This window comes from Heteronotia binoei, chromosome 7 (genome assembly GCF_032191835.1).
Source record: "Heteronotia binoei isolate CCM8104 ecotype False Entrance Well chromosome 7, APGP_CSIRO_Hbin_v1, whole genome shotgun sequence".
Taxonomy (NCBI): Eukaryota; Metazoa; Chordata; class Lepidosauria; order Squamata; family Gekkonidae; genus Heteronotia; species Heteronotia binoei.
This window is the reverse complement of record NC_083229.1, coordinates 46,967,803-46,993,990: the sequence shown is the minus strand read 5'-3', so window position 1 is coordinate 46,993,990 and position 26,188 is coordinate 46,967,803. Positions and strand designations below refer to the sequence as shown.

General features: G+C 40.6%; 1 protein-coding gene across 10 annotated transcripts in view; it reads left to right on the top strand.

Annotated features, from left to right (window-relative positions):
- The window catches only part of RALYL (RALY RNA binding protein like), a 488,219-nt gene that overhangs the window by 227,548 nt on the left and 234,483 nt on the right, over positions 1–26,188 (top strand). For all 10 annotated transcript variants that reach the window (XM_060243568.1, XM_060243566.1, XM_060243561.1 and 7 more), the window contains one exon: positions 20,271–20,549. In XM_060243568.1, the coding sequence (XP_060099551.1) occupies positions 20,294–20,549 (256 nt within the window). In that variant the 5' untranslated portion in view covers positions 20,271–20,293. The remainder of the gene's footprint in view (positions 1–20,270; positions 20,550–26,188) is intronic.

Genomic DNA, 26,188 nt, shown 5'->3' with positions numbered 1-26,188 from the left:
ACACAGGAGAAACATGTTTAATTGTGAACAGCTTGCATAATTGTTTCACATTCTAGCTTTTAGTAAAAGACCCCTAGCAGTATTGTGACTGTGGAGAATGTGGTAAGAATGATCTCAAGAGTTTTAGAACTAATGTAGATGTTTATACTTCATTATTCACAATGGAAAAGAGCTTTAATTATATGCATTAATGAATAGATACCTTTTTCAGAAGACATGCTGTTGGTTGTATTCTAATGATGATGTTATTAGAAAGCAGAAACAGTAGGTCAGACTCCATAAGCCCCTTGGTTCAGCTGTGTTCATATTCAGGATTAGTGAAACCTGTAAAGATAAACTGTAGGGTGTTAGAGAAGATGTCAAGATGATCACTGTGATTATCTGTACTTTTGAAATGCCCCACAACTGTTGGAGAAATTCAAGTTTTCAGACTTGACTTTTCAGCTATGCTTTCTGAATTTTTTCCCTGCTACCATTTCTGAAAGGCAGTCCACAAAAATGGTTACAACAGACTGTTGAAATGCAGTTGTATTAAGTTGTTCTAGCCTTGGGAGAAATGTCTTGAATTTTTTCCTCTTTTGTTCTGGACCAGTAGTTTTATTTTCTAGTGGGGGGGAAGGGCTCTTTTTAATAGCATGTAAAAGAGTGCTGTACAGAATAAAGATTTTATGAGGTTAGCTAGGAGAGATGTATTCCAGAATGACACTGTAAAATAGAATCTAAAGGCTTTGTTCTGTAAAAACAAAATAGATGGTGTTTTAATTTTAAAAGTTTATTATGTATGAATCATATATATATATATAAAACATCCTGGTATTTTTTAGCTTTCCCATTGGCTATGGCACATACCACTTTAGTGAACCACCAGTCAAGACAACTTGTGTGCCATTGGCTGAGTCTGCTCCTCTTCCCTGCCCACTGCCAGCTCCAGGACAGACAAGGATTGGGCCACTGGGGAAACTACTGGGCAGTAGCTGTTGGTAGGCAACCAGCATTGGTTCTCATGAAAAGGTGGGGTGGGGAGCCTTTTCTAGGCCTCTTTTGGCCTTTGAGGGAGAACTCATTGGACCCAGTCCTGACTAGGGTTGCCAGTTCCAGGTTGGTGAGAAATTCAGTTTTTGACAGTCAGTTGGGCTCTGAGAGAGAACAGGAAAGGGAGCTGGTGAAGGGGTGAGTGTTTGCCTTTTCTTAACTGCTGGGAAAATTAACTGAGGCTATTGTGTGGAAGGAGAGAGTCTGAAAGGATGTGTGCTTGCTGGGAAGTGAGGGAGTGCTGTTGTTTTTACTGAGCTGCAGCTGTGTGTAGCTGATTGCATCAGGTGATCGTTGCTAACTGGAATGGTCTGTGTTGCCTGGGACTGACTGCTGACCCCACCCTTTTTGAATTTGTAGGGCTGCACCTCGCCAGAGGAGCAGTCTCAAAGGGTGAGAGCCAAAGAGCTCTTGACCTGTGGGTCTTAGCCTGGGGGCTTTGAAAGAAGCCCAGGAAGGAAAAGGAAGCCAGGTCCATAGTTTACTTGTGTTCCCAATAAGGTAAGTAGACTTTCCATAAGGAGAGCCACATAAATACAAAGAGTATTAAAAGGGGGATTATATACATTCATTTTTAAAATAAATAAATAAAATGCAGTTATGAAGGCAGAATGCCAGCAGATGGTTGGAGGGCTAGCCAGTGTTTTGCACTGTCACATATACAACTATCTGTCCACTTGACAGAAGTGTTGAGTGTGTGCTTGGCGCAAGGAGCTCATGGTTCTAAGGGAATGAGTTTGCACCCTTGAGGCCAAGGTGCCTGGAGAAGCAGAGACAGCCAGTTAGGCACATGGAGAAGATTCTCAGGGACTTGTTAGATGTGTCCCATTCTGAAAATGGCAGTCCCACCACTAGCAGGGAGCATGAGGGTTGAGAGCAAACAGGGCACCATGCTGAGGATAAGGGGAATGTGTCCTCATAAGGAACATTTTTTTTTAGTTGGTGAATTGTATCTTTTGGAACCAAGAACCATCCTTGGGCAGGGACGGAGGGGGGCTCTTGGTAGCTGGTGATTCAATCCTTAGGCAGGTAGGCAGCTGGATGGCAAACCTGTGTGCTGACCATATGGTGACTTGCCTGCCTGGTGCAAAGGTAGCAGACATTACTCATGTTCTAGATAAGCTGATAGACAGTGCTGGAGAGGAGCCAGTGGTTGTGGTACATATTGGCACCAATTACATGGGGAAATGCAGTTGTGAGGTCCTGGAAGAAAAATTTAGGCTGCTAGGCAGGAAACTCAAAGGTAGCCTTCTCAGAAGTGCTACCTGTTCCACTGCAGGGCCAGAGAGACAGGCACAAATTAGGAGTCTCAATGCATGGATGAGACGATGATGTAGGGAGGAAGGGTTCAAGTTTCTTAGGCACTGGGATGCTTTTTGGAACAAGTGGGAGCTGTACAAAAGAGACAGTCTCCGCTTGTCCTGAGAAGGAACATGGTTGCTGACATCTACCATTGGACTCCACCACAGCTATCAATAGCTGCTGCAGAAGAAAAGTGCTTTAATTTCAACATTGCAGATTTTCCTATTAACCTTGGGAATTCCCACAAGTTTGCTGGAAAATCTGTTTATCGTTAGTATGGCCCCAATCTGCAGATTTAATTATTTGTAGATGGGGCCACACATTGCTAATACTATATAGATAGGATTGTTTATTGCAATGTTTATTGTATGTATCATTTTGCTTTTACTGCACTGTCTTGTACCTTCGTAATCAACTCTCTACACATTGTTTATGGTATATCATGTTTTCTGTTTGCACTGTTTCCTAATTTCCTGTTATCATTACTACATGCCTTGTGCTGTTTGTTTTCTATATTTTGTAATTTTGAGTCTTAGTGAGAAAGGCAGGGTATATATGATGGAAATAATAGATGTAAAAATATTAATTTAATTCAAAATGTATTAATTTGGTTTTGAAATGGTTAGAGACACACACCCCTGCCAAATAACAGCATAGGTCAGTGCCCACTTTGAAAAAGACAAAAAAGAATTTTTTAAAAGGCAGCTGTCTTTAAATGAGAGCAAAGTTTTTGCAGTGTGAAGACTGAAATGAGACAAAATATTTAATGCAAATGTCTTTTGAATCAATGAAAAATTATTTTAAACAGAATCTAGTAGTGCTGGCAAAAGGTAATATTCTATAACATTACAAAGAAAACTATGTTACAAAGAAAACTATGCTGCTCTTTGCTTCTCAAAAAACTAATCCTCAAACTCTAAACAATTCTACCTGGATAGATTAAATAAAGATTAATGAACAAATTAAATAAAGCAGTGCAAGATCATTGGATATTTGTTCCTACAAGCATTTTTGCAGCTATTAATGAAGTCTGAACTTAAACATAGTTTAATTTCTAATTACTGGAAAACTATTTTTATTTACAACAACATTATTTCACATCTCTTTTTGGCACTTTAGTACAAAGTCAAATGAGTGATCCATGACTGAGAAAGTGTGTTGCCAATTAATGGGTCCTCCTTCTCTCACAAAGACAAAAAGGGGAAACAAAACACAACCCAAAATGCTGCAAGGGTCAAGCTACAATAGATAAAGTATTATCAAAATAAATATTTATTACATATTGTACACAATAGTAAAATTAACTTAAGGTTAATAGTAAAATTAACTGAATAACAGGTTGCATTAAGAGTCAGGGCAAGCTTCACATAAGCTGTAATAATTTCCCAAACACAGTTAATTAACATGTCAAATGACCAAAACAAGATAATACATGTTTCAGCCTCAGGGGCTTTCCTCAGTAGTCAGCAATACACCTTTTTTACAAAAATGCAACTCATTTCTTGCATAGATGGGTTTATTGTCAGGTTGAAATACATTTCCTGGATACTGCTGTAAGAATACACAATGAATTCATAGACACCACCTTATTCCAGAAATCTACTGACCAACAAACATACCTACATGCATCCAGCCACCATCCTAAACATACCAAAGAATCCATCGTTTACAGCCTGGCTCTGTGCTACAACCACATCTGCTGCAATCCTATAGAGATTCTCACCTGAGGGATCTACAACACATCTTTTTGGAACTAAAGTATCCACCTGATAAAATCAAGAAGCAGTTTAACAAAGCCAGAATGTAAGAAAAAGCCCCCTACTTTTCATACACATGGACATCGTGATCACCAGTATGGTTGCCAGGGTGCCTGGAGTTTTGACTCGCACACATCTGCTCTAAGAAGTGGACTTTTCCCACGGCTTCTAAGGCTTATGTGGATACTATAAGCCTCAGCTTTGCAGCAGCATTCTACATCTCTGGATGGGTGTTAGCCAGAACTACAGATGAATCTCCAGCTGCTCCTTGCATGCACAATCTCAGCCGTTGCAGTGGAAGAAGTCACGCTGCCATGAACTGTACAGGCAAACAGTTTCCAGCCTGTTTCCATGAACCAAAGGCTAACACCATCAGAATCCATCTTGTTTTCCTGACTCCATTACAGCAAAGCAAGAGACTCGCATATCCAACAGCTGCTTCAACTTCTGCGTAGGGCAATCAAGCTTATCTTAGGCGGTGGATCCTGCCAGACTGCTTAAGCTTTTGTCCAAGGGAACCCAAGACAAAGGATGGTGCCAGCAGAGGAGTAAAGAAGAGGAAGAACAGCTTCACTCAGAGCCATAGTTATTGTATAAATCGGGTGTCACCTTAGGTATCAATTTGACCCTCTATTGTCACTTATAGATAAGTTTGGATAGCTTGTTTAATCACCTCCACCCAATACCTGCACCCATGCCCTGCCCTAACTGTCACGCTGGAGCCCGCCCCCCCTTTTGGCCCATTGTTACCAATCAGGTAACCAGGGCCAGGTCTGCTCATTGGCCAGGTATGGGCATCTAATCAGGTGTCCCCAATAAACTGGCTATTGGCTACCACACAAGTCCAGCCCTTATGGTCATTGCGAAGCCTCCCCTTTTTCTGAGGTCATGTACCAGCTGACCACCTGTCATCTGCCCCTGTACCTCCCATCCCCTAAGGGCTCAAGGTAGTCCTTATAACCAGAGTCCCAACTCCCCACAGGTGTGCATCTACCCCATTCCTGCTGTTTAGATACATCCCTGATTCTTGGCCAGTTGAGGGTCCTTTCCCCCATAGTCCTCGTTTGTTGCCATTGGAGCCTTCCTTGAAGACTACGATCGATAATTATCACCCTGTTTGTCCATCCTTATGTTACCTCTATGCATTTCTCTCTGTTTTTATTAGGACTGTATGTGTGTTGTGTGTATCCATTACCTTGTATGTATGTTCTATAATTTCTGTAATAAATTTTTAATTGTTTTACTTAATTAGTGTCCTTGGTAAATTTAGCAATAATTTCTGGGAGTGGAATCCTGTATACATAGATTCTAGGTCCTTTTAAGCCAAAGGTGCCCACCTGTCAATTCCCCAACCTCTTTTGAGGGCATTTTGGCTTACAAGAATGGTACACAGAGAAAACCTGTTGCAAGACAGCCCCAAAGAGGCAATAACAGAACACCATTAGTGGTCACATACAGCTCTCAACTCAAAACAGTTCAATGAATCAGTAGGAACTTACAATCTCTACTTGATGACAGTTTTCTTTCATGAGTACTTGGGGGCAAACTTTTTCTTGTACACGGACAGCTCTCCAATCTTAAACAGCTCCTCACCCACAATAACTTGAACTACTTGAACAACTAACTTGAACATGGACACAGGTACCAGAGCTTTCAATAAACCCAGATGTCAGTTTTGCTGCCACATATACCCAGACAACACAATCACTGGACCTAACAGCATCAGCCACACCATTCTTAGTCTTATTCACATGCTTCTCTTCTAACAGTGTGTATGCCAGGGGTGGCCAACGGTAGCTCTCCAGATGTTTTTGCCTACAACTCCCATCAGCCCCAGCCAGCATGGCCAATGGCTGGGGCTGATGGGAGTTGTAGGCAAAAAACATCTGGAGAGCTACTGTTGGCCATCCCTGGTATATGCCATTAAATGTCAACAATGTCCTTCAGTTCTCTACGTAGGAAAACAGATCAAACCCTACGCCAAAGGATAAATGATCACAAATCTGACCTCAAGAATAACAGAACTGAGAAACTTGTAGGAAAACACTTCAACCTCCCAGAAAGTAGCTATTTTATTGCAAAGGAATTTCAAAAACAGATTGGAATGGAAGATCACTGAATTAAAAGTTATTACAACACTCAGGATAATGGAATCCCTAGGGCATAACAGAGATATCAGCTTTATCTCACTACACCACTTATACCCAGAATTAAACTTTGTTAGTCTTAAAGGAGCCAGTGTACTTAAACTTACTTCTTGCATCTGTACTTTCTTTATTATCTGTATACCAATTTGCTGCTATTCATATGTCTTATTAAATATGTAATTCCAATTTTAGCTATTCTTATTGCTCAGTTACTTATGCATCTTGACTCTAATTAGCCCTTCCTGGCAATTAATACCCCTTACCTATATGTAATATTTGAGTAAATCTGTTTCAGTGCATCTGAAGGAGTTTGCATCTACACATGCTAAGTCTCTCAGTTCTTGCTTACTGTCATTCACAGATCATACCACTTTAATCTAATTTCAGCTATAATCACCCACTTACTTATGAATCTTGACTCTAACTAGCCCTTCCTGACAACTAGCCCCCCATATATGTAATGGTTGAGAAAATTCTGTTTCACTATATCTGAAGAAGTGTGGTTGCACATGAAAGCTTATACCTTGAATAAAACTTTGTTGGTCTTAAAGGTGCCACTGGACTCAAAACTTTGTTCTGTTGCTTCAGATCAACAGGGCTACCCACCTGAATCTGTCATCATCTTTGTCAGAGCTTTTTTGAACAGAAACACATAGGAGCAGTTTCAGCTGGCTTGGTGGAAGGCGGTGTGGCCTAATATGCAAATGAGTTTCTGCTGGACTTTTTCTACAAAAAAGCCCTGGTTGTTGTTGTGTACTCTTAACATAATCTCATGTCATACACCTTGATATATAAGACATGTGTTCCATAGCTAGGTTTTTATATTGTGGATGATGTGCCATGATTAGCTGTGAGCAATGTTATAACTGTAGTAGTATATCTGATTTTATTCAGTTCCCAAAATGGTGCTGACATTTTTAATACCTTGAATTGCATTCTGTACAATTGACTATGTTTTCATTGAATTTGATTACACACTGATTGCAGATGTTCTTCAAAGCAACTCAGTCTTGATTATAAGTAACATTTTGCCAGATGTTGTGAAGTCAGAAACCAGAGTGTCAGAGCCAAGTGTAGGTGCCAGACATTTCAGAGAAATTGAAATGCACCCACTTACCAATTTCAGAAATTAGATCTTTTATGCAGCTAAGCATCCCATTAATGTTAAGAGGCTTTTTCTGTGCTGTTGTTATACTACTGCTCTTTACTGCTCTTAGTTTGTAGCTCACACAAAATTATACGTTTTTTCTCCCTCTGTACACTTATTGAATCAAATCTTATTCATCAAACTCCTATTCTAATCAGTTCCATTAGTGAAGGACAGAGTACGAAGGAGCGGTTCTTTTGAAATAAGAATACATAACCTCATTAGACAATTGAAAATAACAGGTCCTACCATTTTATCCATTTAAATCAGAAGACCATACATCTTTGTGGCAATTGGAAAGTCATCTTCTCCAAACCATTAGAAAACTATATTGTGGATGATGGGGAGAAACATCTGCCTTAGACCATCCTTTTTTTTTGTTGTTGTTCCTATTGCAGGGATAGTTTGTACAAAGGAAATTTGATCAATACTTCAATCAATTCAAACATGAGTCTTCCTTTCACTTGCATGTTTTTAATACATTCATATGGGATTGATTTATCATCTCCCTTTTCCCTCAACCTGAAAAAAATAAATTATATTAGCAGATTGTGTTCATTCATCCTCCCATATCTTCTGTATTACATTAAAAGAGGTTTTTAAATGAGTTTTGAAACAGTATCCATTCCCCTGAAATTGCTTCTTGTTCCTTTTCCTCCCACACCACAGCTGGAGGCAGGAGTAAGGTGATTTGCTATGGACTTGCATCTCCAAGATGACCCTGAGAAGTTGCTTTCAGTAATGTGGCAACTGTGGAAAGTAATACCATTTTATGTATATCCCATTGGGGATCTCCTGGGGATCTCTGAGGTGTTCCAATATTAAATAAACAGTATTAGCTTCATAAACTTTTCAGATGTGCTTTTAATTCTGTATTCATGTTGCTGTCTCTATAACATGACCTAATAGCTAGATTTTTGCATGTAAAGATTAAGAAAAATCAGAAGGAACCTTAACTTTGAGTAGTAGTATTATCCAAAAGATAGCACTAAATGCTTTACTTAGAGAAGGAGGAGGATAAGATACAGGGCTTTTTTTATTTTGTAGCAGGAACTCCTTTGCATATTAGGCTACACTCCCCCTGATGTAAGCAATTCAAGAGCTTACTGTAGGCCCTGTAAGAAGAGCCCAAGTAGTATTATTATTATTAGTAGTAGTAGTAGTAGATAATCACTCTCCCCTGTACACAGGGCTCAGGGCAGTGAACAACATCTCGAGAAAAACATTTCAGTAGAAACCCATACAATCAGATTAACAGTTGAGGACAGCTGGACATCTTTTGTGCAAAAGATCAGCAGAAAATTTTTCTCTCCAGAGTGTAATGCTCTTCTCAAAGTATATCAGGTGAAGTGGACCCATAGATACATTATCCCAAACCATTTAGAGCAGAGGTGTCAAACATCCGGCCCGTGGGCCAAAACCGGCCCACCGAGGCCCTCAATCCGGCCCGCAGGAAGAACACAGCACCCCTCTCCCCAGAGAGGGAATAGGGCGCAAAGCCTAATGTTGCTCTGCTTGGCAATGAGGACTGAAGGAGCCAAAGGCCCAGAAAGCAAATGCTCAGCCACGGTTTTTCCTTAGTCTCTGGAAAGCAGTGAGAACAGCTTTTGTCTCTGCTTCCTCTCCCCACCCAGCCCCGCCCCCGCCTGCCTCTTCCCTGCCTCACACTTCTCTGTGCAAAGCTAGTTTTTCAGTCCACCGCACTAAATATGATATTTACTTGCAGATAGGAGTCGGCTCAGCTTCCTCCTCCCCTTTCCCCACCACCTGCCTCTTTCTCTCCCCAGCACCTCTGTGTGTGCGTGCGTGTGAGAGAGAAACTAAGTTTTGCATCCACCACTGGCACTTTTACTTGCAGATACGAGCCAGTTCCGCTTCCTCCTCCCCCCCACACACACACACCTGCCTCTTTCCCTCCCCAGTGTCTCTGTGTGTGCAGGTGTGTGAGAGAGAAACTTGAGTCCACCACCAGCACTAAAGAAAATTACTTGCAGATATGAGCTGGCTCCTCTTCCTCCTCCTCTATCCCCCCACCACCACCTGCCTCTTTCCCTCTCCAGTGTCTCTGTGTGTGCGGGTGGGTGCGAGAGAGAAAAGTTTTGAGTCCACCATCGGCACTAAAGACAGTGTTTACTTGCAGGTATGAGTTGACTCCCCTTCCTCCTCCCCTCTCGCCCCTCCCGCCTGCCTCTTCTCTGGTGGTCCTGTCCCCTGGTTTCCCCAGCATATGTGTGTATGTGTGTGTGTGAGTGAGAGAGAAGCTAAGTTTTGAGTCCACCGGCACTAAAAAAGACGTTTACTTGCAGATATGAACCGGCTCCGCTTCCTACTCCCCTCTCTCCCCCCCCCACCTGCCGCTTTCCTTCTCAGGCATCTGGGTGTGTGTGTGTGAGAGAGAGAAGTTGGCACCTAAAAACATTTCTTTCAAGGTATGGGCTGTCTTGTGTCTTGTTCCTCTCTGTGTCTTTCTTGGGCTTGTTATGCTGCAGTTCTGATGGCAACTGTGTCTGCCTCCCCCTCCCCCTAGCCATGCTACTGAGTATCTGTGTGTGTGTGTGAAGCAAGCCATGGAGGTGGGTTAGGCTGAGAGTGTCTGTCCAGACCAAGTTCACCCAGCACATTTCCTTTTATACACTGGGTATTTTGAACCTAAGCCCCCCAAATAATAGACTGACCACTATACATTTCTGTCTCTCTGTTAATGTACTGCCTCATAGGAGCTGTAGTTATTTTTCAGAGGAAGACTCTAGTTTTGTAGACAAACACTCCAGTTTAGTTATGTAGATTCTCCGCTCTAGTCAGCATGAGGGCATCAGCAAAAAAATACTGCAAGAATGTTAAATGTTTTAAGCAAGTTTGTGTTTAAAATAAAAAAGCAGGAGTCATGGGTGTGGGAAGGACGGTGTTTGTGAAATTCATGCATTGTGCAGGGGGTTGGAGTAGACAACCCTGGAGGTCCCTTCCAACTCTATCATTCTGTGATTCTATATAATATATGTAATTATGTTTGCCGGAGTCTTTTATAAACTATATTTCCACTACCTGGGATTATATTGTACGACACCCATGGCCTGGCCCAACAAGATCTCATTTATGTCAGACCCAGCCCTCATAACAAATGAGTTCGACACCCCTGATTTAGGGTCATAAAAGTTAATATCAGAACCTTGAACCTGATCCAATCTAGGGCTGATGTGTCCTTCAGGAAACTCTGGAACTGCTCTGCTACCATTGTCTCAATTACCTTACCCAGAAATGAAAGGTTCTAGACTGGACAGTAATTGGCAAGATCTGTAGTGGTTTAGTGATTGAGGACTGTATTCTGATAAATAAAAATCTTTTCCTTTTAAAGATTTCAGGCTGGTCAAAGAATATCATTCAGGGGGCCTGTCCGCTTGTTCCATATGTAGACCAGAAACTCCTGACTGCATTATATATGATTAGCTGGCTAGGGAGAGTAGGATGTAAGATAGTACACATAAATGCATCCCAACAAATACAGCCCCTATCTGTGACTCAAGCTGTGGATAGAAAAAGGAAGAGCACAGTTTGAGTGGTGACCTGCTGCCCCATACAAAGGGAAGGGAGGAGGAGGCAAGTGGTACAATTCTGGCATGGATTCCTCTCTCTCTCTTTCATGGGAAAAGGCAGTGGAAATGAAGGCAAGGAGGGGAATGACTCTTTTACATTATTCATTAAAGAATAGTCAGTTTATCACCAGCTCCTGTTTCATACTCCTTGGCTGTTTGGATTGTGCGTATTTTTAAAATAGATGCTTAGTTTAAAGAACATGGCTAATTTTACTTTAATTCTTAGAGTCTGAAATTGAAACCTTTAAAAAGAATGAAGCTGTATTGAATTTTAAAGGGTCATAGCTTTAACTGATTTTAGTAGAGATGAAAGCATTTTGAAGACTAATTGTTAAGAAAATTAATCTGAATATCATAATATGCCCATAAAATCACCAACATATCATAAAAAGTCATGTTTTAGAGCAGATCAAGCTAGACCACTTTAAATCTTCTGATCTCACTCATCACTGACAAAGTTTGAGGTCACTCGTAACAATTGTCTCCATATTAGCCAGGACGTGAAAGACATATGATGATGGACAGTGTGTGATAATGACCAGGTCAATATATATACACTTTCCAAGTTCAATGAACCTCCAGGTAGCCAGAGAAGACCACAGTGTCCTTACTAGTGCAGCAAATTATTTTGGCACAGATTGCAAAAGAGCAGAAACAGGGATGACTGACATAATAGATTATCCTAGGTAATTGCCTAGGGTGCTGGCCTTTCATTCTGTTGGAAGGCTGCCAAGCCAACTCACTCAGCACTGCTGCAGCAAACTCTGCCATAGCCTTCCACAACCTGCCTGGCAGAGAAATAGCACCTGGAGGCCACTGCTGCCATTGGCCTTTGACCCCTACCCAGTGCTGGTGGGGACAAGTACCAAAAAGCAGCAGCTCCATCTGGGTGTCATGGCTGTCTGCCCAGCAAAGAGGAAGCCTGATGAAGGCCAGCCTTCTTGGCTGCTATCCCCCATCCACTGCAAGGCTGTGTGTACTTGTGTGCAGGCAGGCTTGGCAGCTCCAAATGTCAAGCCATCTTCCTGGCATAGCAAAAGTCAGCCTGGTGGAGACTACTGGCATTTCTGCTGCTGGCCTGCCTGGCTGTCATTCCCCCATCCAGTTCAATGCACCCAGAAGCAGGACCCGTCCCCCTCAAAAAATAACGAAGTGGCAAAGCCATTCTGGTTGTCAGCTGTTTGTTTACATGGAGTGCTCTATATCAGCATCCCACTGGCTCTTCCATCACTTTCCCTTAGGCTGAGGATTGGCAGGGCTGGGATCTGCCTTTTGCAATTGAACATGTTTTTTTCTCTTGCCCTGGGTGGTATTTGCATGGTGTGGGCCTGAAACTGTTCTCTGTCTCTCATCACCATAGAAAGACAAAGTTCAGCAGAGAATGATAGCACTGGAAAATTAAGGTTTCCCGGTAATGACAGCTTTCTGAGGGAAGAGCAAAACAGCAGCTCCCATGCAGGGGAGAAGGAGGACAAGCAGCAACTGAGATTATCTAGGGCGCCAAAAAAATCTTGGGGTGTCCTGAGTAGAAATTGACATATGTGATCTAACATTGAGATTTCTTGCAGATAGGACTATATCCCCTTCAGACATCTGTCAGATAAATCCTCTATACAGCAAAAAAACTAGAGCCAGAAGGGGGAAAGAAATAGTGTTCAAACTTCAACACATATCCAGTTTCATAGCCCAGTTGACTGGAGACATACATGGGGTCCCTTGAGGAAGGGATTTCCGGACAGAGTTGAAGGATTTCTCCAAGAACAGTTGTCCTGTATTGTACAGACATATATAACCTTGGTTTCCATTTGAGGGAAAAAGCTATATGCACAAGTAAGAGTGGAAATCACACCAGGAAACTCATGGTACCCAGCATATATTATTAAACAGCAAATCTCACTTTGTGAATATTATAGTAGTGCTAATTATAGTAGTAAATAGTTATAGTAAATTTTATGATTGAAGATATTTTTTTTTTTTTTTAAATTTAATCCAACGTTTATTGAAGTAATTCAAATTATACAAACATGGAAAGACAAAAGTAACAACATTGGAAAAAGTCTTCAGTGTAACACTTCTGATGTCTATTAACCAAGCAACGTGGGTGGATATGAAGAAAACGTATATCGATGCGTGACTGCATATACATATATATATCTAACAACTTAAATAATAATTATAACCACAACTTTATCGGGAAGGGGTAAAGCAGGAAGAAAATAAACACAAGGTGTGCGTATTAACTTGGGATCTTAGGTATCCTATAGGGAAGATGGTCACTAAGTGAAAGGTTAATATAACAAGAGGTCTTTATAAATAGAACATTTGGTAGAAGAGTTAATGTAAAATGGGTCACTGTCTAATTTCTCCAAAACAGGTAACCAAGTTGCAATGTAGTTAGTATGGGCTCGAAGAGGATCTGACTGATCTAGTGAGGCTTGGATTTTATCCATAGCAATATGCTCCCAAATTTTGAGTACCCATGAATCAAGCGACAACTTATTAGGGCTTTTCCAAGTTTGGGCTATCAATGATTTCGCTGCAGACAATAGTTTAGTAATTAAGGATTTCTTGGAGGAGGTAAGTTGTAACCCAGGCCAGTGATTAAGAAGGATTACCTCCGGGGTGGCTGGAATTAGAACGTTGGTTAAGGAGGAGATATGGGCACAGACTGAGGACCAAAAGGGTTTGAGTTTGGGGCAGTCCCACCAGCAGTGAATATAAGATGCTTTAAGGCCACAATTCCGCCAGCAATCAGAGGAACCTTGGGGCGAGGTGTGAGAGAGTTGGTAGGGCGTGAAGTACCAACGGGCGATTAATTTGTAGTTTTGTTGAGAAATGTTGATGATGTTGGATTGTAACGTCTCGCTAGCCCAGATGGAGTCCCATTGTTCAGAAGAGAGAGAAATATTACAGTCTTTGTGCCAGAGAGAAGATATTTAATAAGGCATTTAATTGTACATATCTTGTGTCAGTCTGTTAATAGTTTTGTGTATGTAATTGCTGATTGTTCAGCATTAGTTATACTTCGTAACTCCTGAACTGAACTTCTTGAATAAAGTTTTTCTTTAAAATAAAAAAAAGAAATGCCGATTCCTCTTAACTGTACTTACCAGAATTACCAACATTCTTCTCTATGATGTATCAGTGGTCTTGGCCATCCTCTTGGTCTTTGATTCCTTGGCTGTCTTTGATGCACTTACAGTGTGATCCTAAGAAGATGAAGATGACATTGGATTTATATTCCACCTTCCACTCAGAGCGGCTCACAATCTCCTTTACCTTCCTCCCCCACAACAGACACCCTGTGAAGTGGGTGGGGCTGAGAGGACTCTCACAGCAGCTGCCCATTCAAGAACAACCTCTGCCAGAGTTATGGCTGATCCAAGGCCATGCCAGCAGGTGCAAGTGGAGGAGTGGGGAATCAAACCCGGTTCTCCCAGATAAGAGTCTACACACTTAACCACTACACCAAATTGGCTATCTAAGCAGAAGTATACTTTATTGATCCCATTGACTACAACAAATTTAGAATGGTACAAGTGGGGACTTGCAAAAAAATATTCCATAATGTGTTATAGTTTGTTTTAAGTTGTAACTGTATTTTTTGAAACTGAAGTGTAGGATTTGTAGTTTCTAAATGTATATACTCCTTGTGATGAGACCCAAGCAATACAGTACACAGAATGTATGCAATGACTTAATCCTTTATTATTGATATTATTTATATTACTGCAGGTCTTAAGGTCCTACAGGTACCCTGTACCACTCTCCTGAGTGCTCTTGCAAAAGCAGCTGTTTAAATGGCCATTGGTTTATCAGTGGATCAACCTGAGACACCTTTGCATGTTTAGTTTCTTGCCTTACAGAATTGTGTGGTTGCAGGGCTCCAGTCTTCTTCAGCCTGCAATGAGTCCATATTTATTCACAGCTGTCTTTGGTAGTTTATTTGTCTGTCAGGCTTGCTAAGGAATGTCCAGGTACCTGTCTGATATTACCACTTGGAAGTCACCTCACCATTTCAGATTCAGTATCTATGACTAAACTTCACATCTTTTCTCCAAAACTGTCCCTTTCTCTTACATTATCTATGTCAGTATCAATTAAGCTTGAGTATTGTGGGTAGATCATTCCAGGGCCAAGATGTCAACCATAGTTGTGCATCAAGAAGTGTGGTCTTGGAAATGTGCCTTCATATAGGTGAATGTTTTGGAATTTTGATCAGCACACTAGCCTTTGTTTAGCTTCATCAGTAATCTTTTCAGAATCATTTACTTAAACAATCACATTTGCAGCAACAGATAAAGTATTTAAAAATCTATATCTTTGTTTTCTGAACTCATACTGTAGATTTCACTTTATAGCAGAACTTTGCTAGTAAATCCTGAAACTTGTAGCTCAGACAAACAAGATTCTTCTCATCCTAGGCCACAGATCTGTAATGTCTCATATGTAATCTATATGGCAGAGCCTAGGTTTACATATGATAATTCAGATAATCATGCAAACTTCAACATGTGAACCATGCATATATTTCATGGTGGAATGCTGACTGACTCCAATATGTCAGTGTATTCAAGTTCATGTTGTTTGTAAGAGGAAAAAAAGCAAAACTGAATATAAGTTCTTTCTCATTGCTATGGAGAGTCCTTTCTTTTTTGGAATATGGAAATTTAACAATTGTGTTGTACTTCCACCCTGCAGGCAATCAAATCTGAGTTATGCAAACATTAATATTATTCTTATTTTTTTACTGTTTCTGCAATACATTTGCCTGGTTGCATATTTTAATATGAGAACGACCATCAGACAAATCCTTTTTCTTTGTGATAGAAAGTATGGCACATTTTGCAATGCTAATTCTGACTATCAGGAAAAGAGTTCAGAGTCTGTTCACATTTTATTCCAACCACAACAGAAGAAAACTGAATGTAAAATGTGACATTGTTATGGAATAAAACAAAGCAAATGGTCCAGTAATTCCTATGTATAACCAATAGCATTATGGAAAGCATTTAGATCTGGGGTGGATTGACTTGCATTTTGTTTTGTTTTTAATTAAAACTCTGAAGTACATCTTATGTGTGGTAAATTTGCAAACATGTACTTGGAATTTCTTAACGGTTAGATCTGCTACATGATCCTGTAATTTAATACAGCATGATTTAATACAGCATAAATAAATTGCAGGTGGAAGTACAGCTGACAGAAGCCTGTAGGAATGTGTAATTTTGTGTGTGTGCATGCAGACATACATGCATGGACATACATGTGAGTGCATAAACTCAAACTTTGGATTATGTGACTCCTTTACCTTAGAAAAATCTTGCCATTTGGCACTCTACAATAAACCTCTTTGTGAACTGAACAGTGACAAAACATGCAAAACTACAACTTCTGTTCATGTCAAACAAGTCATCCATTCCCTGTAAGCAAGAAGCAATCCTCACACACAACATTTGTATCAAATGGGATGTCTAAACTATATTAGAGAGACAAGTAGAACCAAGAACTGTGAGTACGGCAGCTGGCGCATGACAGCTTAGCAATGGTGATCTATGCTACGGTCACCTCGAGAATAGACCACTGTAATGTTCTTTACATGGGGCTGCCCTTGACTCCGACTCAGAAACTACAGCTAGTGCAGAACCTTGCAGCATGGCTGTTAATGGGGCTTCCTCGATGGGAGCACATTCAACCAGTGCTGAAAAAGCTGCACTGGCTACCTATCGCATTCTGAACCCATTTCAAGGTGCTGGTATTGACCTTTAAAGCCCTATATAGTTGAGGGCCTGCCTATCTACGGGACCGCCTTTCTCTATATGTTCCCCAGAGAGCACTGCATTCAGGAACAAGAAATCTACTATCTGTCCCTGGACCAAGGGAGGCCAGACTGTGCTCTACACGGTCTAAGACCTTCTCAGTGGTAGCACCAGCAATGTGGAATGCCCTCCCAGAGGCCATAAGGGCCCTGCGGGAGCTCTCCCAATTCCGCAGGGCCTGTAAAACTGAATTATTTCGACAGGCCTTTAATACCTAAATGGGAGAGGACTGCCACCCTACACTGCTGATCAACATGAGGAATCACTGTCAGAAGAAAGTTATGATCCCACCTATACTGAAGTTTTGAGCAGTACCATGAAATCTATTTTAATAATTATTTTATTGTTTTAAATTGTAACCTTAAAATTGTTTTTAAATTGACTGTTTTAAATTGAGTCCGCTTACAGAGAGGGCAGGATAGAAAGAAGGAAGGAAGGAAAGGATAGATAGATAGATGTTGGCTGATGAACAACCACATTAAAACAGTTTGGAGGAGTCGTGTGTGTGTTTGTGTAATAAAGGACTCTGCTCATAAATTGTCATCTGCAAATACACCCCTGTATCCTTCCCTTTGTGCTCAGCCAATTTGAAGCTGTTTCTCCAGCCTATGAAACTTTTCTCTAACTTTAGCACCTCTTCTTCCAGAGTAAAAGCCAGTCAAGTTGGAGGATGTCTTTTTAGTCTGTACTGGAGTAAGACTTGACTGAGCACAGTGTTTGGATACGGAATTATGGTACAAAATGCCTACTAATGCTCTGTTACACCAGTCTAATTGAAATGTTAAAAATAGCAATCAAGTGCATTGTGCATGATCCTGTCTCCACCCTCACCCCTGACCAGGTGCTTAATATTTGTTTGTTTGTTTTTCTGAGGCAGTATCATCTAAAGCTGCATTGTAACTGGTTCAAGAACCTTGTTTCCTTTACCTGTTGTATAGATTTGCTGTAATGTCCAAATTGGATTGCTTAACATCCAGTTCACAAAGCAGCTGATATTTGTTGTTGCTGCCTTTATTCCTGCTTTAGAATCCTAGTTTGTAGAAGAGAAACAAACCTTTATAATTGTTGAAGAGTCCAGTTCTGAGGACATGTCTGATTGTGGTTAGTTCTAAACCAATGAAGTCTTCAATCTTACTGAAGTGCTCAAGCAGAGGAATTGGGAAAAAAATGATGTGAGCCAAAGACTTTCTGGTTTGTTTGTCTTATGGGTAACTTGGTCATGTGACTGTAGCCCAGTCTTTATGGCTGTTAGTTGTGGACTCAAGGGAAAGAGGGGAGGGGAAGATGCACACACAACCATGTCGGGGAAAAATTGGCCATGGATTTATTGAACACAGCAGCAAGAGCATTGGCACAGTAAGGGGATGAATCCAACATTGGGTGACCTGCCTGCCACCGGGTGAACACCCAGCTTATCTGCTGAGAGAAAGCCATGGTGTGGCAAGCCCCAGGATGGTTCCTTTGCCAGCAGCCAGCCCCCAAGATGGACATGCTGATATATGGTTCCACCCACCAAGATCCCATAAGAAAATTCCCCAAATAAGAGGCAGACACAAGCTCCCCACACAAATGGATCTATCTCAATGCCCAAACCATCCAAAAGCCATGAAAGAAATACAAAAAACCCAAAAAAGTAATCCATAACAATTGAAAGCAAAAGAATTGGGTGAGAGAGTCAAAAAGAGTGAGGATAGAAGCCCAGCAGCTACTTGAATTTATAGAGAAGCAGGACACTTGGACTGTCCCCAGAATCCACCCCTGATCCATACAGCCCCAGTGCCAGGATTGGCCTGGCCCAGCCCAGCCATGCAATCAAATCAGTGTGTTTCCTTCCAGCTCAACCCCCCTGCAACCCCCAGGCCACAAACACAGAGCCTTGGCTTCCTGTGCAGAATTGTTTATATACATTAGCTTGTCACGTTGTCCCACTAATACCAGGTGGGTTTCTCCTTGCCATGAACTAAAGTGGTGCAGCTGTGTGCAGATAACTATAGGAGTGTTACTGATCTATGTGGCATTCTATTATCTACCAAGTAACTTTCCATGTGGAACTGTTGCCAACAAAATTCCAAGAGGCCTCTAGACCACATGATGTTTATTTACAATGGATCAAAGCAGACTACAAAATCATTAGTATTTCAGAAATGATATTATTTGTTTTTCCTCTTGAGAACTGAATAGTTTTATGTTGTGTACCATCTCAGATTTAGACCTTCCTTGTATAAACATTGTGAAATTATCTTAAATTTTATTGCAGTCAGGCAGAAAAGAACAGCAACAGCATTCTTAGCTTTACCTAGAAATAATTGTTTTATAAATTGCAGTATCAATGGCATCTTATACACCAAAGCTGTTTTTCAGTCTTGAGAAATATGTGTTTTCAGAAGTTTGCTACCTACTTAGCTGATTAATACAAAGCTCAGAAGCTGACTAAAATGACAGGTGGTGTGTTCATAAAGAAAACAATCGATGTAAATATTAATTTTCTTAGCACCCTTGAAAATCTCTTGTTTATATAAAGAATTTAAACAAAGTTTTGGAAATGTTTCTTAGCTCTTAAGTGTCCAAAAGTAATTTTAGATTGGCAGAACTTGTGTAGAGAGTCTAGGATAATAGCTTAAAAAATACGGGTTCTGCTAATTATAGCAGAATGCCCTGCTGTCTTGGATTTTTAAAAATCATAAACATGATATAAAATTATTTAATGTAACTACTGCTTCTATCAATTTCTGTGTAGCTACAAAAAGAATTCAAACAGTCTCTCTCCAGGACACAACCACACAATCATACAAGCTGTCTTAATGCACAAATAAGATCCTACTGTGTCATTGGAAGAAAATTAGCTGTTGGTTCTGTTTCTACTATTAACATATTTTTGTTTACCCTTCTGAGCTGTTCTGAAAAGGAGAAATTGCTAGTTCCTAATGGAAACCTATTGATTGTATGAAGCACTGTGTATAACCTGCACTGCACTTCTTACAATGATCTGTAGTATTTAAAAGGCTAGAAAAGATAATGTGTACTGAGTGACGTGAGCCAGATAAAGAAAGGAAAGCCTTTCAGCATTGTTGAGATTTTCCCTCTGCCTGGCTTCAAATGTTCCATTCATTGACACACTGTAATGTTTTATGCCCTTAGTTTGCATGATGAAGATGGATAGTTATTTAATAATCTCGTGACTGAATATTCAGTTGAATATTGGCAAAGTAGTAAATTTTAGATGGGCAGATTTATCAGTATATTTTTGTGTCCCAAAAATACAGGGTTTAAAATTGGCTTCTGGTAATACTCCACTGTGCCTTTTCTTATTGTTAGTTGTGATCAGAATATACAATTATCATTAGTCTATCTTTATACTCAGATCACTTACTAATGAATTTCTGTACCTGACTATAGCTGAGCTGACTGCGTGCGGTTAAATACATCTTACATGTGTTAAATTTACAAACAAAAGCTTTTTGTCATCTTGTTTTAAGGACTGAAGTCAAACGAGCCAATCATGACTGGCAAAACGCAGACCAGTAACGTCACCAATAAGAACGACCCCAAGTCCATCAACTCCAGAGTCTTTATTGGCAATCTCAACACAGCCATTGTCAAAAAGGGTGACATAGAGGCAATCTTTGCAAAGTATGGAAAAATAGTTGGCTGCTCAGTCCACAAAGGTTACGCTTTTGTACAGTACATGAGTGAGAGGCATGCAAGAGCTGCAGTGGCAGGAGAGAATGCCAGGATCATCGCAGGGCAACCACTAGGTGAGTACTTGCACCCTGTTCCATGTATTCATTAATTGCTGTTCCTTTCATAATTTTTTCCCTCTGTTGTGTGTATAACCCGAAGTTGCATCTACCGAGTAAAAGCAAATGGCATGTTTGTGACTGTGCCCATATTATACATTTGATGTGAAATATGTTTTGTCAGCCAATATTTTTTGCCTACCGCTTTAAATCACCTGGTCAAGGATCTTCCAGATTCTGTCATCTTCGTTAATGTAGCAAAAAAAATGTGCCAAACTTATTTTATGATAGGGGCATATTATTTTACAATAGGAGCATAGTATGTGTTACATGCAAGTATCTATAATATTGCTATGAGACAGTTTTTGTTTTTTTCTTTTCCTGATGAAAAGCAATTTTGGAACTCTCTGATTTTGAGTGCAGCAGAGAAATGGTGGAGGGAGAAGTAAACCTTTCCTCACCAACTCATTTCCTGCTCAAAAGTACCTTCCCCTCACCCCAGTCCAAGCATTTTCAGGTACATAATGGTTGGTTACAGATGGGCGGTTTAAAAAGTGCATCCAAACGTGCACATCTGCCTGCCGTCCCTGTCCTGTATTCACCCCGTCCTGGTCCAGATGGGAGCCACCTCAGAAAAGTTCCACTTCCAAAGTGGTACCTAATATCTGAAGAGGCTCCAAGGTGCCTCCCCAGCCATCTGGATGGCCAGAAAGTGCCCGGGGAGCATCCAGGGAGCGGCAGATGGGTGCATGAGTGCTCTGGATGCTCCTCCAGGGCACCCACAGCTTGTCCCTGTTCCAGGGATGGGCCTCACACCATCTGCACACTCCCAGGTGCTCCTTTTCCAGCTGACTCACTTCCAGGTCAGCTTGATGCTGCCTGGAGCCGGCAGTGTGGTCACAGCCAATATGATACTTGTTCATTGAGTAAAGTAGTGATCACACTTAACGACAATAAATATGTTTTAAAACACAGTAGAAAAGCTTATTGTATGCAATACAACATTCCATAATACATAGAAGGAAGAGGGTAGCTCAGTATTCCTCACCTCAGTGCCCAGTGAAGACATTGGATTTACTGTGAATCTTTTCACATGGGTCTAAAATCTGACTTCTAACTTGCTAGCAAAAGTTATTACAATATTTCAGGAAAAAAATCTAAGAGCTAGCAAATAACATGCAGTACATAATGTAATGATGTAAAATGAAATGTGGCTATCAAGCGGTTGGTTCAAAAAGCTTCTTCTAGCTGCTGCCTATAAAATACAGCCAGGAATTATGAAGTGCTGTAGGCATTAGCGTGCTGGTTTGTTGCCCAGCAATCATAAATTTCATTGAACATCTCTTGTAGCAATTGTGTGGATACCAGTGAGATATATTTTGTTGCTTGTTTATTGATGTATAGGGACTTGTTTGTGGTAACTTTGTATTTTTATGTGGTTTATCTTTTAAATGAATGGCTGAAACCAGCAGCAACCAAGTACAATTATTTTTTTCTGAATAATCAACATTAGCGAAGAATATATCCCCATCTTGGAACAAATTTGTGGAAGCATGGAACTTTTAAAGTTCCTCTCACAATAGCATCAATGTGCATAGCAGATGACAGGATCCTCATATAACTGTATGGCCACTTGGTTAATTTACCACTTGACAAATGGAGGTCCATGTTCAGTAAAGTACAGCAAGTATCTGAAGAGTTGTGTTGATTGGAAGTTGTTACTGGAATATTTAAAATGGTGTTGCCTAAAGTAAACATTCACAGCTCTCTCCATGAGTCATCTTCATTTACAACAGTAACTAGTGCTAGATGAATTCTGACTATTCCTACCAAATTTGCTCTTCTTGCTGCCATTTTTCCCTCTACCAGAATGTAAGACCCTTTCCTTCCTGGGCTGTTACAAATTAGTGTAATTTCCTTCAAACAGAATAGATATACAAAAGTGCAATGAAGGTCTGAAGAGCACATTGTGTACATTATGGTGGATGTGACAACAACAGTGTCTGTCAGTCTGGTTACAAAAATCTATTTTGGAATAAGTCCAGTGTTACACACACTTCCAAACTATTTGTCGGATACAAAGTATGCTTTCTCACAATCTCTTTATTTTTTAAAAAAATGCATATGCATGCTCACATATTTGTGTTTTCATACATTGAAAGACTGCACCCTTTGTAAATAAATAGCTTAGAGCACCCAGTACCCATTAAATGTTTCATAGGCTGCAATCAGATGAGCTGTTTGATCTGATGCTGTTGTTGTTCCCTTCCAGATTTAAAATATACAATCAGACAGCAACATCTGTATCCCGTTACACAGTCGTCAATCCCCATCACTCTTCTCTGATTCGTTCTTTTTTGATACCAGGGAAAGTCCTTTATGGACTTAGCTGGTTTCACCCCACATTTCTGGATGTCTGAACTCTCCATTGCAATCTCAAGCCATTTGGATAGTCTGAACCTTCCTTTCAGTTTTCACTACTTTTTAAAAAGTCAGTTAGCAATGTGCGTATAACTTCAATGTACACCCAAGTCACATAGGACAACTTGCTCATTTCATCAGGATTGCGAGCCCCTTGAGGGTTATTTTAGAGTGACAAAAACAACCCTGTCTGCATTTATTGCGGCGGGATGGCACTGGAAATAGTCCCTATTTAGGCTTCCATATTGGTGGCCAGGATTCTGCCCCCCCCCAAAAAAAAAATTACTTCAAGCCACTTAATAATATTGCTCTGGCAGGAAAGTTCAGTGGGGAGAGAAAAAAGGAAAACTTCCCTATGAAATGAGTGGGCAAGGGAGTAAGATCAGATAGGAAAAGTGGGCAAGGGAGTAAGATCAGGCCGGGAGATTTCTGGTGGAGAAATACAGTTGTATAGGAACCAATGATCTTGTCAAAGGGATTGCAGAGCTGTCAAAAAGGAGCCAGTGCTTTGGAAATGTACTTATACCCATGTGGGAAAGAGAAACAAAAGAAAAGATGCCACCTGCTCATTCCGTGGTTTTTGTGCTGCAATAATCTGAATGGTCAGCCACTTGGAGACCATGTGCTGAAGTGGGTTAAAGATGGGATATTTGAACAAAACTATAAAAAAATCACACAATGAAATTAAAAGTGCAGCCAGACCATGCTAAGCTTGTCATCTAACTGCAGCCATAATTTGACAAATATGCTTAAAATGCTTTTAAATCAGAAGTCAAAGTTATGTACCCATATGATTTATTGAAATAGGTACCATGGGTTAGTCAGGAAGCATGTATGAATGCCCCCTTCCCCCCATTCATACATGCTTCCTGACTAATCAATGGTGCCTATTTTGTTGTATGACAAAACTGGAAATTATATTCTAACAGTCATTGAAATATGTTGCCAGTAGGGATTGAGTTATCTGAATTGCTCCGCTTTTATAGTTATATTGAGTCAAGAGAGCACACTACCATGACCCCAGAATACAACTTTGATTCCTTAAAAGAGTATTAACAGTCGCTTAATGTTTTTTTGATTGTAGATTTATTGTAGATATGCATTATTCATTGGTAAAAGGGGAAGAAAAAAGTCCTCAGAAATCAACACCAAAAAGCATTCAGTCTCTTGCTAGGAATAACAAAGGATTGACTACAGCTGCTTTGGTTGATATTCTTTAAAACTAATAAATTAGTTTCACTGTGGTTTCCATCCTGTTTTGTCTCTGTAAGTATTATTCATGTACACTTGCCTTCAGGTCCAAATTAGACACAGTCTCCAAGTACCTAGTAAGCACAGACTGACATATAGCTTTGGGTAAAATGGAGGTTATAGATAATTATTTTGGACAGTGTACTCTATCGCACAACCTCTTGGGAAGTACAGGAACCCTGCAGGGACTTTCTAAATCATGACAACCCAAGAAAACATACAAAGTGTGGGGCAGGTAATAAAGAACCCCTTTAGCAAGAATTCAGCATGAACCTTTGTTGTAAATTGAATTGATGCGGCAATAGAGCCATTTTCCCCCCTGCGTGCATCTTGTGTCCTTGCTCTGAACACTTCTTTTGTATCTTGTGCTTGCAATGGAAGTGAAACACTCTAAACATGTTTGCAGAGTCTGTAATCTCTCCTGTGAATCAATTCCTCTCTATAGTCTGAGTGTCCTGTACAGCAACAGAAATGTCACATGATTATGACAGTTGCATTCTTATTTTTAAAAGAGAAGATGACTCCCTTGTAAGGAATTGTTTGCATGCACGTAGATATTGTTGAGAAATTCAAATGAGCATGTTTTTTTCTTCAAGTAATCCTGTAATCCCACTTTCTGAAAAGACAATTCTAAATACAATTGGTGATCACAAAGAATCCAACATACTACTTTATTTATACAGTAGGCCCAGTGTAATACATCATACAATTCTTGGTAAAAGACATTAATGAATTAATTATTTTTGCAACTGGGATGCAATAAATCCCCTTAGTTTCACATCAGTATATTTCTGTGGTTCCATTGTGTTCCAATCCAGTTGTCTTCCAGCAAGAGAGGAGGACTTCATTAGATTGATAACTATGTTGCACAATTAAAAATTTATTTCATTGCAGTTTATAAATATATTGAGGGGGGCAGCTTCCTTGAGAGAGAAAATCTTTTGGTTTTGTTGCATTCCACGGAATTGTTTACATGCAACAAAGAAACAAAATCTCTTCCAAAGTACAGTCTTCTGTGGAGAAAAATATACCTTTTTCATAGTTTTCATCACACAATGGTTAAGTTTTGAATGGGGTTCTGTTGACTGGCTTTTGTTTTTACTTCACTTTTTTGATAACATAGTAACATAAAATACTGAAGAAGATGTGTGTGCTTGCGCACATGCTTATATTTGTCAGTGTATGTGTAGGCGACAGACCACCGCAGACAGCAAAGGATCTAATTGACGTTAGATGATCTGGCTGACAGGGGCATCTGGAACACGGCCAGATTGCATCAGCCAGAGTGATGTGACCATGACTCAGCACTAAACCTGATTGGTCACTTACCTAGAGGACATGTATAAATGTACAGTAGTACTCTGCTACTTGTTGGAGGTTGGATGGTGAATTGTGTGCGGAGCATTTTGCTAGTCTGTATTATAGTTGTAAATAAATGTATATAGCTAGTCTAATCGCAGCTGTGTACAAGACTTGATTCCTTTGCGTCTTCAGAAACCTCTCACTAAACGCGGAAGACCAACAGGTTTATGGGCCCAGCACACTTCCGCTGCGCCTGAGTGCCATGAGTAGAGGAGGTGTGTGTTGGAGAAAGACGCAGAAGTGCTACAGAAGTGAGGAGAAAGCTGCCTCAGTGGAGGAGAACAGCAGTAGCAGAGAAGCAGGTGCTGAGCAGGATGGCTACAGCGGCGGCTATGGTGCTGATAGATAAGCTGACTCCTACTAACTACAACATGTGGGCGTTGCGTATAGAACATTTTCTTAAGCAAGAGGGGCTGTGGAACTGTGTATCAGCTCCTCCTCCGTACCCCACACCTGAAGATGCTGTCCGGGACCAGAAGGCTCTCACAACCATAATACTAAGTATATTGGATGATCAGTTGGTGCATGTCAGAGGAAAACAGCAGGCAAAGGAAGCCTGGGATGCGCTCAAGGCCATCTACGTGCAGACAACAGGTGGCTCGCTGATAGCACTGATGAGGAAG